This window comes from Chanodichthys erythropterus, chromosome 10 (assembly GCF_024489055.1).
Source record: "Chanodichthys erythropterus isolate Z2021 chromosome 10, ASM2448905v1, whole genome shotgun sequence".
Lineage (NCBI taxonomy): Eukaryota > Metazoa > Chordata > Actinopteri > Cypriniformes > Xenocyprididae > Chanodichthys > Chanodichthys erythropterus.
This window is the reverse complement of record NC_090230.1, coordinates 23,445,254-23,466,227: the sequence shown is the minus strand read 5'-3', so window position 1 is coordinate 23,466,227 and position 20,974 is coordinate 23,445,254. Positions and strand designations below refer to the sequence as shown.

At 37.6% G+C, this 20,974-nt stretch overlaps 1 protein-coding gene across 1 annotated transcript in view; it reads right to left on the bottom strand.

Moving 5' to 3' along the window:
• LOC137028197 (carcinoembryonic antigen-related cell adhesion molecule 3-like) overlaps positions 1 to 20,974 on the bottom strand; it is a 91,975-nt gene that overhangs the window by 12,755 nt on the left and 58,246 nt on the right. The window contains exons 7-8 of the mRNA XM_067396968.1: positions 19,905 to 20,246; positions 18,777 to 19,113 (exon numbers count right to left, since the gene is read on the bottom strand). Of these exons, the coding sequence (XP_067253069.1) occupies positions 18,777 to 19,113; positions 19,905 to 20,246 (679 nt within the window). The remainder of the gene's footprint in view (positions 1 to 18,776; positions 19,114 to 19,904; positions 20,247 to 20,974) is intronic.

The following is a 20,974-nucleotide window of genomic DNA, read 5'->3' as shown; positions in this document are numbered from 1 at the left end:
ATGATGATCAGGTGGGATTGGTTATGTTTTCACATAATTGTAGTTTGATCTGAAATACTGAACTCATTTAAAGCCCAATCTCTGAGTTAGATTTACATTATTGATTACAGCAGCACTGTGATTCCACAGCGGAAGATCAGCTTTTACAATATAATCCAAAGGGTTTCACAAAAGTTGTTCTGAATAAAACAAAAAAATCTCTCTTTTAGGCACACACAGACATCAAGAATCAGCCTGTGAATCTCAACAACGGTGACAAGCAACATATTCTGATCAACAGATCAACTCTGAACATTAAAAACAAGCTACTAAAAAGTCACAGAAAAACAGCAAAAAATAAAATAGTGAGAATAAAGACAATTACTAAGACATTTAAGCTCATAATTTATTCATGTAGCAATGCATGATGGGAGACATGGATGAATTTTGATTGGTGGCACCCAGAATGCACTGCAACATGCTTTATAATGGTCACCACTGCTGAAATTCACAGGATGATTCTTGATGTCTGTGTCTCTAAATGAAAGTAATTTTTTTAATCAGAACACATTTTGCAAAATCCCTCAGATTATATTGATAAAGTTGATCCTTTGCTGTAAAATCACAGTGCTGCTGTAATCAATAATGTAGTGATGGCGAGATGAAGCCTCATAAAGCATTGAAGCTTTTCAGCCAAGTGGTTCATAAAAGGGTTCATTTCTCAAGGCTTCATATGATCACAATACCACCTGGTGGTCAAAGAGTGTAAAAGAAGCAGATACATTACAGATGTGATCTGATACAAATTATTTTGCGGCAGTTATGGCTTAGAAATAACAGTGAAGAAAAAAACACACATTTCCACAAAGACTTAAATATTTATTTGAATGTAATGTGTATTTTCTGGTTCTAGCTATATAATGACGACTGTTTAACATAACTGTGTAATAGCCTAAACGTATTGGCTTTAAATGAATGGGGCTATTAAATGTGTGTAATAAATTCTTTGGTCATTAGCCTATATGCAGGAGGGGAGATATTATTATTCTAAAACCACACAATCTTTGGTGATCTCATGGGTTTATATATCTGTCAAAATATCGCGCCAAGATTCGAACCGCATCCAGTCGAACCACTCAAACCAGTCAGGCAAAAGCAAGGCTTCGAACGTCATCAATGACGTCACTGATCTAAAGCGATACAAGCTTCGATACGCGCTTCACTGAAAGGATTTCTCGACACACGCTCCGAAGCCTCGGCACAGAACGTAACATCACTAAGTGATAGTGAAACTGTTGGCCTAGCAAAGGTGTCAAGTAACGAAGTACAAATACTTCGTTACCTTACTTAAGTAGAAATTTCGGGTATCTATACTTTACTGGGGTAATTATTTTTCAGACGACTTTTTACTTCTACTCCTTACATTTTCACGCAATTATCTGTACTTTCTACTCCTTACATTTTAAAAATAGCCTCGTTACTCCTATTTCATTTCGGCTTGTTTTCATTCCGGCTTGAAAAAAAAAAAACTATCCAGATAAATCGCGCCATTCGGATAGAGTGAATTTGATTGTGGTTGGATGAGAACTATAAACATTTACCATTCTGACACCCTATTGGTTTGTACGCGATCCATCACACCTGCACATGTCGCAAATCACGTCACACTCCAGCAAGGTGGACAGTGTTGGGAGTCATTACTCAAAAAAGATTATTTCTTAAGTTATTATTTCTCCACTACTGGCTCATTTAGGCTATCAAACGGGTGCTTTCTCTTCGTCCTCCGCAAATTAAGCTAGGTAGTTTAGTAGAGAGACGTTTGAATAAATTAGCGGTAAATTACACCGGTTTTTAATTTTTTTTAGCGCGACCCTTTTTATTTATGTGACCCATAGTCATATACAACCAGGTGGCTAAACAAGCCTAAACGAATTAATTTAAAACGGAACTGAAGGTAAACCTGCGTTGCTCTCATGGTGTTATACCTCTCTCTTTCGGTGAAGTGGAGCAGTGCTCTTGCTGAATGGCACGGATTGCACTACGGACTATTATACCTTTTATATATATATATATATATATATATATATATATATATATATATATATATATATATATATATATATATATATATATATATATATATATATATATATATATTTAAACTGTATTTTATTTTTTATAACGAACAAGCTGCGATGTCACGTTTCCAGTGCTTTGTTGTGTGCGCGGGAGGCGCGGGCGCGATCAAACAGCTGTCATTGCCTCATCGTCATGGCAACGGTTCGTGGCCAAATCAGATTACGTCAGGCCCTGCGTTCCATTCGGAAGGGCTCATCCCTGTGCCCTAATCCCTTCAAAGGGTTTACCCTCCGGAGTGAGAGCTTCGAAGGGATGAAGGGTGTAGGGATCAAATTACTCCTTTTTTTTAGAACGCACTTCTGCGTCATCTTAACGAGACAATCAAGGAGGATAGATTGCGCAAGCTGCGCCCTTTATTTAACGTTAGTTTATTTATTTATTTTTGGTTTATCTCACCATAATGTATATTGTGTCTATGTATTTGAAACATTTGAATGGACTGATAAAGGGAGCTGTAAAGTAATTTTGTTGAAGCACAATGTCGTTTTGACCATAATAATGTACTAAATCTAACTCGTATAAATATTACAGTAGTACAGAAAAATACTATACATACATTTATAGATAAAATCGAACTCCGAGCCTCCTGTACCCATTCTGTGACGTCAAACAACTTCCCTGTGCAAAGGATCATGGGGACCCAAAGTGTCCATCAGTTGTACCCTTCGAAATCCTTCATTCTGAAGGGCCCTTTAAAGTGGCCAGTTTTGAACACTTTGGTTTGGAACAACCCTTCAATATGGCGGCCATGATTGTTTTCACTCCGAAGTGCTCTTCAGAGGGCGATATATCCCGTTTGGAATGCACAGAGAGTTTGTTGCCGTTTGTTGGATGCTCAGACGACCAAACAAACGCCGATTAAACATGTTCAGTCTGGTAAAAACAGACTCCGACCATCGGCAACAGGGTTATCACACCTATCCAACAAACTCCAACAGACGAGTGCGGTGTGAACTGAAACAGCTGAAAACTACCCGCGTTTGGCAGGTTGGCGGGTGTTAATGTCAAGCCCTGATTGTTACTAACCTGCCCTGGGTACACCAAAACTACCCGCATTTTTCTTGTCCGTTGCCCTCACAGATTCCTGCAGTGAAGTTTGGATGTACATTTACATTCCAATAAAGGTTATTGATGACATTTTGAGGAGGTGGAGTGCACAATATAGACCCTGTGGCGCGGCCTAAGCTTTTGTCCTTAATGGAATTTTTTTTTTCCTTACATTACTTTTACTTTTATACTTTAAGTAGTTTTGAAACCAGTACTTTTACACTTTTACTTGAGTAAAAAGCTTGAGTTGATACTTCAACTTCTACAGAAGTATTTTTAAACCCTAGTATCTATACTTCTACTTGAGTATTGAATGTGAATACTTTTGACACCACTGTGGCCTAGGCCAGTGGTGTCCAACCCTGCTCCTGGAGAGCTACCGTCCTGGAGATTTAGTTCCACTGCTCCAACACATCTGTCTATAATTATCAAGCAGCCTTAAACACCATAGCTGGATCAGATGTGTTTGATTCGGGTTGGAGCTAAAATCTGCAGGGCGGTAGCTCTCCAGGAGCAGGATTGTGTATTTTGTTTAAATCTCTTGCAGATGCATGGCAATTTTCTTTTTTCTTAGTGTTAATCTTCATTGTGATATAACTGCACTAGTCAACAGAAGAGCAGAGCGTGCTGAATACGCAGATAGCGCTTTACATTTGTTCTATTATGCAAGTGATTTATAATTAACTTTATTGTATGTATATTGTTTGTATAGGCTGTCAACAACACAATGTACAAGCACATGACATGTACAGCTTGAGCCTTATACTATTACAAACAGGCTATTTAACTGACCCTGTACAAGAATTAGGCTAATATAAAGAACATGTGTTAACCTGAAATGATGATTCAGAAAACATTAAACTTAAGGATAATTTTATTGACCATACAGACACTGTAGCCACAACCTGATGACAAAACTAAAACATAGCGAATGTTAGCTATGGTTAATGCTAGACTGTGAATGGAAGTAGATTTTTTTAACAACGGCTAGCAAAGTGGTTGAAAACTCCTTGAAAACACCCCAAAATTGGGAAATGCCCTTTTTTGCTCCGCAGAGACCTCATACAGAAACAGTGCACACTGATATGAAGAATAACTCCCATTGGAGGAGCAAGTACTTGTAACTTTGCAGACCTTTTTCATGCTCAAACAGCAACATTACACACACTACAGAAAGATGAACATTAAAAAAGGCACAATAGGTCATCTTTAACACATACTTTAAATGTTTAATTTAAATGTTAATTTTTGTTGATTAGTTTTGTATTGTCAAAGCGACAAAGTTATAAAATGGGATATTTACACAAAATCTTATTTCACAGGTAGTGTAATTGATCAGGAAATCCCAGCAGACAAACAGGGGTTTATTCAGAGATAGATTAATGAAATGGTCTCCTAAAATCTTCTTGTGGCCCACTGGAGCATTTCCATGCTAAAGTCTCAAAACTAATCGAGACTGTGTGCATTAATCACCAAATTCAAGACGTGGGTTGCACCCGAAATCGAATATTCTCTTGAGATACTTATTTTAAATTAGTACTTTGGAAGTGGTAAAAAAGTATGTTCTTCACATGTAATCCACAAGTGACCTACCAGTATCAGTTGTGTCGCTTCACCTCCATTCTCTCTCGTGACCTCATGGGATAGTAAAGTGTCCATCAAATGCACACTTCAGAATCTCGCTGCACGTAGTAGGTCTTCCAGGTATTTGCACCGTGTATTCATAGATACATATTTTGTTACAAACTATTTTTATCTACTAAATGTGATTTCAGACACAGCCAACCAAGAAAAAAGCTACAAATAAAGGAAACACTGAAACTTGAAATAAAACTACCACATCCAAACTCCAACACTGCTTCAGTCTTACTTTAACGCTTTATAGTGTGGACAAAACACAGAGCAGTACATTTAACATTGAGGATTTTTCTGTGTGGCTCTTGAATGGTCTTGGAGGTTTGGTCTTGACTACACCTCTGCTTTTGGGACATTATAATTCACACTTCATGCCCATGAAGTTTGTCTATAAGAGTCAAAGGACCAAGACTGGGTTAAAATGGACAGTTTGCAGAGTTTAATTTGAAGCCAGCTGGGACATGCTTTTGGACCACCAGATGGCCACAGCCAACAACATTTGAAAAGCTTCCAATGAATCCCACTAAAAGGATAGTTCACACCATCACCTCACATGTAAGTCGTTCTAACCCGGTATGACTCTTTATTCCATGGAACATAAAGGAAGATATTTTGAGAAATGAAATATCATTGGAATTCAGTCAGTGCTTCAGTTAATTGCCGGGTTGGAAACAGCAATTAAAGCTGGGGAGTGGGGACACACCTAACGATTAGCTGAAACATTCTAAGACTGAACTGAACACACATACCGATTGTTTCCTTCGACTGGAGCCGATTTTAATCGTTGACAGTCGGAGAAGAACACAAACGTTTATGATTGAGACCGCTGCTAAGCAACACACTGTGCGCGGGATCTTGAAAATGGATGTAAACAAACAGCTCGCGCTCTTCATCTGCAGCTATATTTGGGCGGAAAATAACTAAAAAAGTGGAAAAACGCGCAGGATATGTGTGAGGTCCTGGCTGGAGAGGCAACATGTTCTCTACAGAGAGAATTTGAGGTGAGTAAACTTTTCCAACTTTTAAATCTATTTTTAGGGCTTACACTCCGGTGGTGTCGGCCGTTGTTAAGCAACGATAAGCTGCGATCCTCAATGAAGCTCGTTCGACTTGAAATGGCACTGTACAGACCATTAAATTACCACAGAAGTAACTTTATACTACCACCCCAGCCAGCACAGCATGGTGGGGCCCAGATGGGTGTCACCTGGGCTGCTTAACTGGGGCCCAGCCAGTTTTGTCCACGGTTTCCATGGAGGCCCCACATGGGTTAGCCCAGATGAACTGAACACTGCTCAGTGTGCACACTACAGGCTGTTAAATGTAACACAGAAACATGCTGGAGTTAATGAGATAATTAGGTGATAATGAGCAGAATCACCAAAAGACAGAGAAAAAACTATGACTTACTTCAACCACAACCTTCAATGAAATCAACTGAAGATAAAAGACATTAAATCATTCAAGATCTGATTAAACATCTCCACAAACAGCATTACCAGCTTCACTTATTACTAACCAGACTGACTTTATCTATGACATTCATCTACAAAAGCTCTTATTGAGAATTACCAGAGGTTTAGATGTTGATGATTTGTTGAAAATAAGTTTGTTTTGATGTCACCGTGATCGAGGTCAGCGCTTACTTCAGTTAGGCAGTTTGACTCTTAATTGTTCTAGCAATAATGTTTCTTAGGCTGCTCTTACTGTTTGTTATGGCAAAAAAAGCAAGTTTTGTTTAGCTGTTGTCAGCTGTTCAATGATATGACTCTAATAGTCATCATATTATGGCTTTGTTCATAGATTAAAATGTTATTCATTTTGTGCTGGATCATCTCCAGAACAACTAAAAAAAAAAGTTACAAAAATCAGAGCAGAAGAATATATCTGAAAAAAACAATGGACATTAAATATTTTAAAACACCTGCAAAACTTGTTCACACACAGACATCAAGAATCAGTGTATGATTCTCAACAATGGTGACATGCCACAATGCATTCTGGGTGCCTTACACAAAACTCATCCATGGCTCCCAGAATGCATTGCAGCATGAAGCATGTCACCGTTGTTGAGAATCATATGCTGATTCTTGATGTCTGTGTGAGTGAAGCTTGCAAGGGGTTTTTAGTGAACAATGTATTTTTCAAACTTTCTAATTAAAATATTTCTATTGTTGTATTCAAGAAAAGATCCAGCACAAAGTTAATCATTTTTTGCTCATAAAAAGCTCAGTCACTACATCAGTGAATTAAGCCACTAAATGATGACTACATCTTTATCATTTAGCAGGTGATCACATTGTCTCTTGCTTTTATTGCCATAACAATCAGCCAGAGAATAAATTAAAAGTTATAGGTAAGAGTCAAACTGGCTAACTGAAGTAAGCGCTGACCTCGATCACAGTGACATCAAACCAAACTATTATTTTCAACAAATCATCAACATCTAAACCTCTGGTAATTCTCATCTTTTGTAGATGAATGTCAGAAATAAAGTCAGTCTGGTTAGTAATAAGTGAAGCTGGTAATGCTGTTTGTGTAGTTGTTTAATCAGATCTTGAATGATTTAATGTCTTTTATCTTCAGTTGATTTCATCTAAGGTTGTGGCTGAAGTTGTAGTTCTTGTTTCTCTGTCTTTTGGTGATTCTGCTCATTATCACCTAATTATCTCATTAACTCCAGCATGTTTCTGTGTTACATTTAACAGCCTGTAGTGTGCACACTGAGCAGTGTTCAGTTCATCTGGGCTAACCCATGTGGGGCCTTCATGGAAACCATGGACAAAACTGTCTGGGCCCCAGTTAGGCTGCCCAGGTGACACCCATCTGGGCCCCACCATGCTGTGTTGGCTGGGACAATGCGACCTCAAAGGGCACTTTCACTTTTGCGATCAAAGGGGCAGGGCTCTTTATATTCTCTCTGTATATATTGTATCAACTGTTAATCTTTAAAAGTATTATCTTTATCATTTGTTGCCCCCCTATTGGCTGGTGCTCCAGGACACTCGCCCAATGCCGTCTATGGATAATCCGGCCCTGTACATTACCTGACACGTTCAAAGCTTCCGCAATAGCAGCCCAGCTTCTTTCCTTATCGCTTCTATTATGGTATTCCTTCGAAGATATGTTGTATTCGTACTCTTGCCAGAGTTCATCCAGTTTTTCTTCCATACCGGTTGTCCAATGTGTTTTTGTTTCAAACGTTTTTTGACGCCATTTCGCCGTTTGTTTACAATCGCCTGACACAGTCTCCAAGGAAACAGAGACGTCATCGGTCGCAAATATTATGCTGCCTTCACGTGCTCTCAGTGCTATTGTAAAGATGACTTTCCTTGAAAAATCAAATTTGAGAAGAATCTTTGTGAGGAGGACTGGCAATGACTGTTTCTAAAATTCTAAGACTAGAATCTTTAGACACAGCACACTGCACGATTTTAAGCACCAACTGTAAACACAGACTGAACGCAACTGGCTAGCCTGACTGGGGCCGATTGGACATGATCAGTCGTAAGTATCAAATTACATTCATAATCGGCCTTACAATCGTTAGGTGTGTCCCCGGCTTAAGGCGCTGGACAACTTCAGTTTTCCTGGAACATACAATTATAAGAGCATCATTCACGAGGGTAGCCTATAATCTGTAATTTCTATATCACAAAATTCATCGTTTTCGTCACCCTTGAGATCCCTGAGGTCCGCATCTGCTTACCAGGGTGCTTCGCAATAACACAATAAAAAGATCATACAAAACAGTAAGAAATTGTCAGGGTTCTGTCACTTCGGTCTAGTTTATTTCTTGGTTTTGTGACAGAGCTCTGACACTCCCATTCTTGTCCTGTTTTTGTGTGAGCGTACGGTCTCGAGTGTTCTCGAGCTGTGCGCTCTCGTCTGCGTGCCCTGTTTTATGTTGGGAGCGTGGCGTTCGGATCCCGGCACTCGTGTCTAGTTTGGTTTCGGTTTCGTGTCGGGATTCGGACACTCGCGCTCCCTGTCCTGTCTTTATTGTGAGCGCACGGTTTGTGTGTACTTTCACTTGCCGTGCGCTCTTGTCTCATGTTTTGTGTAGCACGCGGTCATTTCCACCTGCCGCGTGCTTTCATGTTGTTTTTGTCTTGTGTTGTGTAGCACGCAGTCGGTGTTTCACGGGCTGCGTGCTGTCATGTTGTCTTGTTCTGTGTGAACACGTGGCTTATGAGTTTTCATAGTCACGTGTTCATGTCTCGTCTTCATTGGCCATGTGCTTGTGTCTTTGTTTTGTTTGATGTGAGCACATGGCTTGTCATGTGTTTCTTTGTGCCATGTGCTCTCATGTCTATTGTCTTGACCCCGCCCACCTTGTTACCTCATTATTGGTTGATTTGCCCCACCTGTCCTCCCTCATTACCTGCCTTGTTTGCTCTCCTATTTATTCTCCTTGTGTTTGCAGTCCTGTGCTGGTTCGTTGTCATTGAATGTCATATTTTCCCTGGTGTTTTCGTTAAGTTAAGTCAAGTCAAGCCAAGTCAAGTCAAGTCATGTCTTGTTTTTTGTTAAGTCTGTTTTCCCCCACGGGGTAGTTTTTGTTGTGTTTTTGTTTTATTTTTTACTATTAATAAAAGCCCTCTTCCCTGCATTTGAGTCCTCGCTCCTTCCTTCCAACCTGACAGAAATAGTATGTGAATCAACAACATAAACCATAAAACCAAATAAAATCAAGACTAAGATTTAACTCACTAAGACTAATAGCTCTAAGAATTATGAATAGGCCTGAGAAAAAAGATATGTTTTCAGAGATGACTTAAATACAGATAGGGAGGAGGAAAACTTAAATCGACTGAGATAGCAAATTCACAGCTTATGGGCAAATATGAAAAAGGCTCTATCACCTTAGATTTCAAGCGAGACAACGGAACGGCTAATAGATTGTTAGAGGATGATCTGAGAGTTATTTGAGTAGAATATGGACAAACAAGGTCTGAGATATAAACTGGAGCCAGACTGTGCAATGCTTTAAACACAAAAACTAAAACCTTGTAATCAATTCTAAATTTGACCGGTAACCAATGTAAGTGCGCCAAGATAGGGGTGATGTGCTCACGTTTTTTCTTTCCCGTCAAAAGGCGAGCTGCAGCATGTTAAACTAATTGCAAACGTGATAGGGAAAACTGGTTGATACCAGCATATGAAGCATTACAGTAATCAAGCCTTGTTGAAATGAAGGCATGAATAACTGTCTCTAGGTCACCAAAAGATAGAAAAGGTTTCAATTTCCGTAAAAGCATAGCTCTAACAACAGAGTTTATTTGCTTGTCGAATTTGAACTCTGAGTCAACAACAACACCCAGGTTCTTTCCATAAGTGCAGATATTTGCTTGCAGAGGACCTAAACTGGGAGTCAGACCATGCACCAATTGGAATGACTTCAGTTTTGTTTTCATTTAACTGAAGAAATTTTTCACCTATCCAACTAACAAATCAGATAAGGACTTTGACTCATGTTGTGCCTTATGTTTGAGATGATGATCAATCAAATCAAGTAGGGTTCATGTTCACCATTTTTAATTGAAAATATATAGGCTAATTTACGCATTTGTAAGGTAATTCGTAACTGTCGATTTCTAAATATTATTAGGCATAAGAATTATGAACATGCATATTGTGAATTAATTTAATAAACAATTTCCTTGCTTTCCTTGTAGCCTTCAGTAAATAACTTATCTAAGAAAATAATTCATAAAACATATCAGCTGACTTGATGTTTACTTCACTGACAGATGAAAATGAAAAGGCTATCAGTCAAAGCTCAGCTTCAGAGAAAGAGAAAATTACAATATGAGAATTTATACTGCCCACTGACATGCTTTTAAATATATTGTTATCGATTTTTTGTCCTTCAAACATCTTAAAATGCACATATGTAGATCACGGAAATCAAAATTTTAGTATAGAAATCTGCTTGTTCATGAGAAACTGAACAAAATTAACCGGTTAACCATTCCAATTTTTTTATTACATTCTGCCAAAAAAAAAATAAATTAATCAGTGCCCCCAACAAAGTGGTTAAAGATCATAATTATTCATAGTGATGGCGAGATTAAGCCTCATGAAGCTTTGAAGCTTTTCAGCCAAGTGGTTCACAAAAGGGTTCATTTCTCGAGGCTTCATTTGCTCATAATACCACCTGGTGGTCAAAGAGTGTAAAACAAGCAGATACATTACAGATAACCTATGTGATCTGTGATACACGTTATTTTGCGGCAGTTATGGCTTACAAATAACGGTGAAGAAAAAATAAATTTCCACAATGACTTAAATATTTATTTGAATGTAATGTGTATTTTCTGGTTGTATATAATGATTGTATAACATAACTGTGTAATAAACGTATTGGTTTTTAATGGGGCTATTAAATGTGTGTAATAAATTCTTTGGTCATTATATGCAGGAGGGGAGATATTATTATTCTAAAACCACACAATCTGTGGTGATCTCATGGGTTTATATATCTGTCAAAATGTCGCGCCAAGATTCGAACCGCATCCAGTCGAACCATTCATCAATGACGTCACTGATCTAAAGCGACACAAGCTTCGATATGCGCTTCACTGAAAGCTTTCGGGATTTCTCGACACACGCTCCGAAGCCTCGACACAGAACGTAACATCACTAATTATTCATAATTAATTTTAATATTAATAATAGACATGCAAGATTAATTTTGAAACATTTTGAAATGCATCATTGAATTTGTGACAGAATATATGAGTAGGAAGCTAGAAACATAAAACAAATGTTTTATGCTTCTAAAAGATACTATATTAGTGTTACAAACAGTCCCTTTCAAAACCCGCAACTTTTGTTATAAAATCTGGTGATACAAAATTTGTTATCATAAAAAAATAATATTAAATGCATCTAGTTAAAGAAATAACTCTAGCCCACCAGCTTTAGCTGGGCCTGATGTGGTTGCTAGGAGACTTCGTGTTTTGACAAACTATTTCTGCTTGTTTAATTGCTTATTCAACATTTCACATCCAATTTTATGCTACCCTCTGATGCATTTCTCTGTCCAAAGATTCTGGACAGAGACGTCACGCCCTGAGGGGAACACCGCTCTGGCGGGAAAAAAAAGAGCTTTCCTCCATTGAACGGCAGTCATTTTTTACCAAGTTGGTAGTAGGATCTAAAGTAGTAAGACCAAATTGAGTATACACCTTATTGACAATGCATAATTTTTACAGGCAAACAAATGAACACAGAAAATTAATGCAACACAAGGTTTCTCGTTAAGCCTTTTTTTTCCCATTGAAAACTATTATAAAGAAAACGCGTTGCGTTCATATTCTGGGCTCATCTGCTCGCCTGCAGCCTATGCATCATCAAAAATGGTTAAACTGAATTTAATCATTTAATATTACTCTTTAAGTACATCAATGTATTTTAATTGTGGGTTGATTCTTTAGCCTGGTGTCGGTTCATCCTCCAGCTGCTTGATCAGCCCTTTAATTTAATAAATAGTCTTTCTGCATAGTTAATCTGTTTAAAATTAAGTGGTGCAACACAACTCGATTTAAAATAAAACCCAGATCAACAAATCCTTGATTAATGTTAAACTTTGCTTATTTTAATCCTTATTGGTGCAAATAACCACCCTACATTTTCCACGTTAGCTTTTTAAAAAATCGTCCTGCCGTTTTTAGAGATTCAAAATCACTGAAGGTTCTGTACTATAGATCACTAGTCTCGTTTATATATTTTTGCTTTTAAGATGGAAAAATGACAGGCCTGTGCAGTTACATGGCTGTTTTGCCATCACCCCTATCCAAGGGCTCCGTGACAGTCAAGTGACTGAAAACTATGAATAGCTTAGACATTATGTGGTTGCTTTGAACTCCAATGCAACACACTGCTCAGAAATTAAACCTAATCATAATGACCAGACCAGGATGTGACACATTCCCACAGGAGCAAGATTACAGCATTGAAATGTGTGGGGATGGGATGTACATGGGATTGGGATGTACATGGGATGTTCTTCAAAGAGTGTGGTTCAGAATTGTTCTAACTGCTTTTTTGATGATAGTAATTTCTTATAGCACATAAACCTGTAAAACTGTTGCTGTGTGCCAGGTACATTTTTATAGGTTAAAAACAGGCACTGGTATTTCATGAATACATCAAGCAGTCTGCATACTGTACTAGAGTACACTATAGTAGTGTCATAACCAGGAACTCACATTTCCAGGAATACAGATGTTAAAGGTCAAAGTTTAGTGCATCACATTTCAGAGCATACAGGAGACATGATCATTCAAATCAAATAACACAGTGTTAGCTTAGTTCAGTTATTCCTGATAATATGCAAAAATAATTTAGTGGTAAATAAACACAGATTCAAGCCATTATGAGAGAATCAGATCTGATTTATTAGCACTTATCAGATGTGATCAGAAGTGTTGTATGTGGGTTCAACTGTAAGGCATTTAAAAAATGTCTTATTTTTCACTCAGATTGGAAGTGACTTTTTACACCGCACAATCACAACTGCTTATATAGACTGATAATTTACAATATTAAATAAGCAATAGCTTATGGACAGAGGTAGGCAGAGTATCCAAAAACTGTACTCAAGTAAAAGTACAAGTACTTATAGAAATATTTACTCAAAGTAAAAGTGAAAGTAATAATTTTAATAGTTACTTGAGTAAGAGTAAAAAAGTATCCAGTGAAAATATACTCAAGTAGCTCGTTACTAGTTACTTTGTAACTAATATATATATATATATATATATATATATATATAAAAATATATATAACAATACAATAGCATGTCATTATTTAGATAGATATTTAATTATCATAATTAGATATATTTGCAACAAACACAGAAGAGACAAGCATTTCTGGCATTTGTAACCCGAATATCATTGCATGTCCTTTACATTTTTTTATAATAATAACAACATATACAGCTAAATTTGAAACACAGCAAAAACTGCAGTGTTAAACGAACTCTCCTGGAAGTATATGTGAAACCATACTCAAGAGTGTTAAAGTGTTAAAATAAGAGTGTTAAATGAACACTGAAGCAGTGTTAAAGTTAATGAGTTAATAAAGTGATTAACAGTGATGATTGACCATTATTGAAGATACCTGATGATAACAAGCAGAATCACCAAAGGAGAAAATCACAATTTTTAAGCCACCATCATGGAGATCGGCGTTTGCTTTAGTTGGGCTCTTGACCCTTGACTTTTTAAAATAAAATTTTGTTTGGGTTGTTTTAACTGAGTTATAACATCCAGACAAACAAATGGAAAAGATAATCAGGTGGTGTTGGTTATGTTTTCACATAATCATTATTTGACCTGAATCACTGAACTCATTTAGAGCCCAATCTCTGAGTTAGATTTACATTATTGATTACAGCAGCACTGTGATTCTACAGCACAAGATCAGCTTTATCAATATAATCTGAAGGATTTCTCAAAAGTTGTTCTGATTTAAAAAAAAAAAAAAGTTATTTTAGGCACACACAGACATCAAGAATCAGCCTGTGAATCTCAACAGTGGTGAGAATAATAAAGCATGTTGCAGTGCATTTCTTTTATTCTCATATTTTATTTTGTTCTGTTTATGCGACTTTTTAGTAGCTTGTTTTCTAATGTTCAGAGTTGATCTGTTGATCAGAATATGTTGCTTGTCACCGTTGTTGAGATTCACAGGCTGATACTTGATGTCTGTGTGTGCCTAAAAGAATTTTTTATTTATTTTATTTTTTTAAATCAGAACAAATTTTGAGAAATCCTTCAGATTATATTGATAAAGCGGATCAATAAGTTTAATTATTCCAGCTGCTGTGAGAAAAGGCTATAAATGATTCGCCGCCTGCAGCATCCTCACATGATATAGCCTACTAGCTGGGACCCATTCTTTATGTAAACAGACGAGACATAATGACGCAAAGACGAACATCCCTTGGAAACCCAAGTACCACCTGAATTAGTAAACATTATTAAAAGCTTATACCGTTGTGAATCGGGCTAAGGTAAGGAGATAGTTTTGAACACTGGCTGGTTATGTACTTGCTCAAAAACTGATTTTGGATCATTTTTAACCAAAAGAAGTTATAGACTGCAGCTTGAAGCACTCACTATTCTACTGCTGATAATGTGATAATTTGGTGTTAAAGGGGTGGTTCAGTGTTTTTTTTTCTAGGCTTGATTGTGTTTTGGGGGCACAGTTTAACATGTCTTAATGCTTCGTTTTTTTGAAACCACTCTATTTTTCATATATTTTACCTTTATTCTACACCTCTGTTTCCACTGTCATATGAACAGCTCATTTGACTTCCTGCTTCTATGAAGTCACTCCCTCTGAAATACGCAGTGTTGGCTGGCAGGTTGGTAGCTGGCCCAGTGTATCGTGATTCGCTGAAGCGTCAGGAAACGCCACGCCCCTTACCATGAAAATGTAAATAATAGCGTCTGTATTGCTGTATCAAATTGAGCTCGAATTAGACCCAGATGAAGAGGGTCAAACTGCAATCGCAGCTTTTAAAGGACATTTATGAATGGTATTTCATTTTTTTTTTTTATTTGTGTCAAAGTGTTTTGATGCTGTCACTGCTGTTTGTTAGCTTTCAATATAACGTTTTATCCTGATTAAAGCTTTACTGTAGCCGAATACATGACTGAGTAGCATCTTTGTAAAGGTAGCGTTTAATTTATAGCATGAACAACTGTTTGTCTATGAACATAGACGTTTGTTGGTGTTTGTAGAATTTAGCTAACTGGCTAGCGAAGCAAAAACGCATTGGTCTTTGTTTACGTCCTTGATGCAACCAAAAATAGCAACAGAACTAAACATTTAAAAGACATGTACAAACAATAAAGCGTACTTACAGTTTGAAGCCAATAAACAGCAGCTTCTGCTTTTAAAGGTCCCGTTTTTCGTGGTTTTTTGAAGCTTTGATTGTGTTTATAGTGTGCAATATAACATGTGTTCATGTTTCGCGTGTAAAAAAACACAGTATTTTTCACATAATTTACTTATCTGTATACCGCTGTTTCCACTGTCATAAAAACGGGCTGATGACTTCCTTGTTCTATGAAGTCCCTCCTTCAGAAATACGTAACGAGTTCTGATTGTGCCAGCGGTTCCTGTGTTGTGATTCGACAGCAGTTTAGCGCACCTTGCCAGGAAAGGTCACGCCTCTTACCATAACGTGGAGATGCATGTGCTCAGTGTTATTGTAAACATGTCTTTAATTTTACCCTATCAATTTGAGCCGGAATCAGACCCGGTGATTGGACTGCGGGATGAAAATAACAGCGTTTCGACGACATGGCGACAAACACACTCTACAAACGCAACTCTTGTGTATTCCTGTGGGCGGAGGTTAGTCAAAAAACTGTTTTAGTGACGTCATTAAAGAAGGAAGTAGAGGGATGTAGTCCAAACTGGCCGTTCGATGTAGGCGACTTCTGTTAAATAAAATATCTCGCTTGGCATTGAACTTTGAGCTTTAAAATTTTACAGATTTTATTTATACTCTAACAACAACATTACACACTAACTAAAGTTTGAAACATGGGATCACGAAGAACGGGACCTTTAAAGTGGGAACTGCTTCTTTTAGTGAAAGCCTTTGTGCAAATCCAGCATTGAACTCGTGTAGATTCTGGAAGCTTCTTCAGCGCCGCATCCAGTGTGAAAATATCACTGATTATAATGGGTTCTATTATCTTTTGACGCATCGCGTCGCTCGTGTCCGGTGTACACAACTCTTCCATTTCCATTATGCTGCGCTGCATGGCCTCGCCCACTTTGTTGCATGTTCCCGGGGGCGTGTTTTGCAGGGTTTATGATGTCACCAACCCGGGAAGAAGCTCGTTGTAGTCCAAACCGGTCGTTTTTGTAGGCATTAAACTGCCTTAACTTTAAAGGACAATATCTCCGTTTTGCATTGAACTTTCAGCACTGTAACTTTGCAGATACTGTTTATGCTCAAGCAGCAACATTACACACTAACTAAAGTTAAAAAAGTGAAATCGCATTGAACCACCCCTTTAAGGTACAATGTTTCCAATCTTCTCTTCATGTTCCCTTTAAATGAAAGTAACAAAAATTAATGTTACGTTGATGTCTCACTAGCAGTCTGATTAGTCTGATCAATCTGATTAGTGGGCGATTCTTTGGCAACAGTCATCAGTGCAGTTTCAGCTGTAATAGTGGATGAGTATTCAACATGATCCTCCTGTAAGAAAACACAGATTCACAGAAAATAAATGAAATGAACAATACTGAGCTTTTAGTAAATCTGGCCTTTGTTGTTTTATTTTATACATGTGAATTAGTTTTTGTGCATGTGAACTGATTTAAAATCTCATATTTCTATGTAATCAGCTGTATGTATGTATGAGATACTTGCATTCTGTCCTGGTTGGGTAGAGTTATTGCGGCGACAGTAAATCACACCAGCAGTTACAGCTGCAGAAACCAGCAAAACAACACCAACACATATTCCTGCTATAGGCCGACCAGATTCTGTAACAATAAAGACAGACATACATAATCACTAGAGATCGACTGATAGTTATGCAGCCCCTAAAGGGGAAAAATATGAGATGGGAGAAAAAAAATATATATTTCAATGCTTTTGCATTCTATCTGAAAACTTTGAAGACTGAGAGGGAGCAGGGATTCAGGGTGGAGGCGATGGATCAGGAAGCCAGGGTGGAGCTGGAAGGACAGGTGGGCACAGTGAAACTGGTGGAGCTGGAGACCTCCAAGGTGGAGCCAAAAACCACAAAGGGTCAGGGGACCATGGCGGAGCAGAGATGGGGCTGGCCTCCTTAGCCGTGACAGAGAATACAAAAAGGTTATAGTCAGCCTCCGTGGCCGTAACTGAGCCAAAAGGGGGCACAGAGAATTCAGGGACTGCCTCCATGGCCGTGACAGGGCAGACAAAGAGTTAATGGTCGGACTCTGTGGCCATAACTAAGTCAAAATGGGGTACAGAGAGTTCAGAGATGGCCTCCATAGCCTGGATGCCAGTCTCAGGTTGAACAAGTAGTTTTGAGAATTTCAGTTGTGATCTGAGAAATGTACCAAAGCGACTGAGAAAAACTGTAAATTCCTCAAAAAATGCATAATATAAATTAAATAATACTCAACCAATGACAGCAATGCTGAAGCTCTTAAAGCTGCTGATGCTGATGCTGCTGCGGCGATGACGGATGCTGCTGCTGTTTATCTCCAGTTTATAAAGTCCAGAGTCTGTGTTTCTGGTGTTTGTGATGGTCAGAGACCCAGTCTGATTGTCCAGCTTCAGTCTGTCTCTGAATCTTCCATCGGCATGTTCACACTGATCATCTGTACAGATCTTACACTGATCTCCAGTGATTTTAGTGATGCAAGTGTCATTAAAATACCACGTCATCACATCATTTGGGTGTTTTACTACACCAGGATCTAAAGTGACAGATTCTCCCTCCTTCACTGGCATTGTCTTCATTTTATCTGCAACAGGAACGTCTGGAACACAAATAAACATCTGCTGTAGGATATGTTTGCTGAATCATGAAAGAACTGTGAAAATGAAATAGATTGCACATGCTTATTCAGTGTAAAAATGGCTTTGTGCTTATAAACACATTGTTCATACTTATTATACATCAAATCCTCTTGTACTTTACATTCCCAGTGAACCAAAAAACAATGAGTATGAAATAATAGATGCATTAAACAAATGATCATAGACTGTATGAGAAAACAAAACTAAAAAATATTTAGTTCTACAGTCATGCTTTTCTACTGTGAACTGAGATAATTCGACAAATTCCACTTTTATGTGAATTGGGACTGCACGATTTGGGGAAAATTTAATTGTGATTAAAAATAATTTGATATTTTGTTTTATAATAAATACAATAAATACATTGTTTTTTAAATGTGCATAACCTGACTTTAAACATTTTTTTTTATTATTAAATGACTTACCATGAACAGTAACACTGAAGGTCTGGGTTCTGTCATTGATCTCTAGTTCATAAAGTCCAGATTCTGTGTTTCTGATGTTTGTGATGGTCAGAGATCCAGTCTGATGATCCAGCTTCAGTCTGTCTCTGAATCTCTCATCACACTGAACATCTGTACAGATAAAACTGAGATCCTCATTGATTTGAGCGATGAGAGAGTCATTAAAATACCATTCAATAACTTCTTTTTGGTTTGTTTTAACACCAGTGTGTAGAGTGACTGAATCTCCCTCCATCACTGACACTGAATCTCCCTCCATCACTGACACAACTGTCTCAACACAGGAAACACCTGAAGAAGAAATGAACAGTGAACTAGGTAAGTTGATGACAAACTTTTATGTTATAATTGTAACATCTTTTGACATACAGTCAACATGTTTTACATTGCAGGCATGTTTTAACACATTACTAACATGATGTAACAGCTGATATGCTGTTAACATGATTTAACACATTGCTAACGTGTACAATCATTGCTAGCACGATTTAGCACACTGCTAACATTTTAAGCTAGATGCTAGGCTAAAAAGTTGGAGTTTGAAAAGTCTTGGTTCACTTCAACAGAAGTCTATAGGAGTTTTCAGAGGTCTGATCATCCAGTTTATGAAAATTGTTGGTCCAAGAACACATTAATTTGCAAATTAGATACAGTGTTCTGAATGGGAAAACCCATGTATGGCTATTTTACCCACATATTGCACAAAGTAAAATGGTATATCAATTAATTCCATTATATCTTTCATAACATAGTTGAGAATCAACTTTATACAAAGTTTGGTTAAAAACAATCCTGAAGCCTAAAAATTAATTGGTGATTTAAAAAAAATCCAATTGTTTTTGCCTATAAATGTCATTTCATGTCATTTTATTTTTTAAACAACTTAGTCCTGGTGTCCATTACAGAGGACATAGCATATAATGGACATAGGATATAATGATGTGAAAAAATACTAAATTCAAAAAAATATATCTGCTGTGGAAGTCTGAGGACCAATAAATGCAATAAATGTTTGTCCAATCAATGTTAACATACTGTATATATTTCCAAACCTCAGCGATTTAATGTCTTTTATCACTCACCAATGACAGTAAGACTGAAGCTCCTAATGCTGCCGATACAGAAGCTGCTGCTGCTGCTGCTGATCTCTACATGATATTCTCCAGAGTCTGTGGTTTTGGTGTTTGTGATGTTCAGAGATCCAGTCTGATGATCCAGCTTCAGTCTGTCTCTGAATCCTGAGTTCTTTTTTTCAAACAGTTCCTCTGTACAGATATTACTAGGACCGCCAGTTATTTTAGTAAAGTAAATGTCATTAAAATGCCATTTGATCAAATCATTTGGGTGTTTTATCACATCAGGATCTAAAGAGATAGATTCTCCCTCCTTCACTGACTTTGTTTTCACTTCTAGTGCAGGAACACCTGAAAAACAAACAAACAGCCACTGAAGGATCTTTTGGGGGGAAAAAAAACTCTACAACAAGAAATAACTGGACATGAAAATATTAATTTCCTGAAAATCAAGACAATCAATTTGGTCTCTATCATTATACACCGATCAGGCATAACATCATGGCCACCTTCCTAATATTGCTGCCAAAACTGCTCTGACCCCGACTCCTCTAGACCCCTGAAGGTGTGCTGTGGTAGCAGATCCTTTAAGTCCTGTAAGTTGTGAGGTGGAGCCTCCATGGATCAGACTTGTTTGTTCAGCACATCCCACAGATGCTCCATTGGATTGAGATCTGGGGAATTTGGAGGCCACCACTGGCACCACTGGTCTAGCCATCACAATTTGGCTCTTGTCAAACTCACTCAAATCCTTACGCTTGCCCATTTTTCCTGCTTCTAACACATCAACTTTGAGGACAAAATGTTCACTTGCTGCCTAATATATCCTATCCACTAACCTGCCACTGCTCATAATATTATGCCTGATCAGTGTATATAGCCACAGATATTTTAAATTTAACGACTTAATAGTTGATTATTGACACTAAAAATGTACATTCATAATATTCATAGCACAATACACAATTAAATGTGAAAACATGCACATTGCTAAGCATTTTTTTTTAAATGAGCAAAAATATATTTTTGAGATCATATTAAAAGACAAATACATCAAACAAGTCAAAAACATTTGTCCA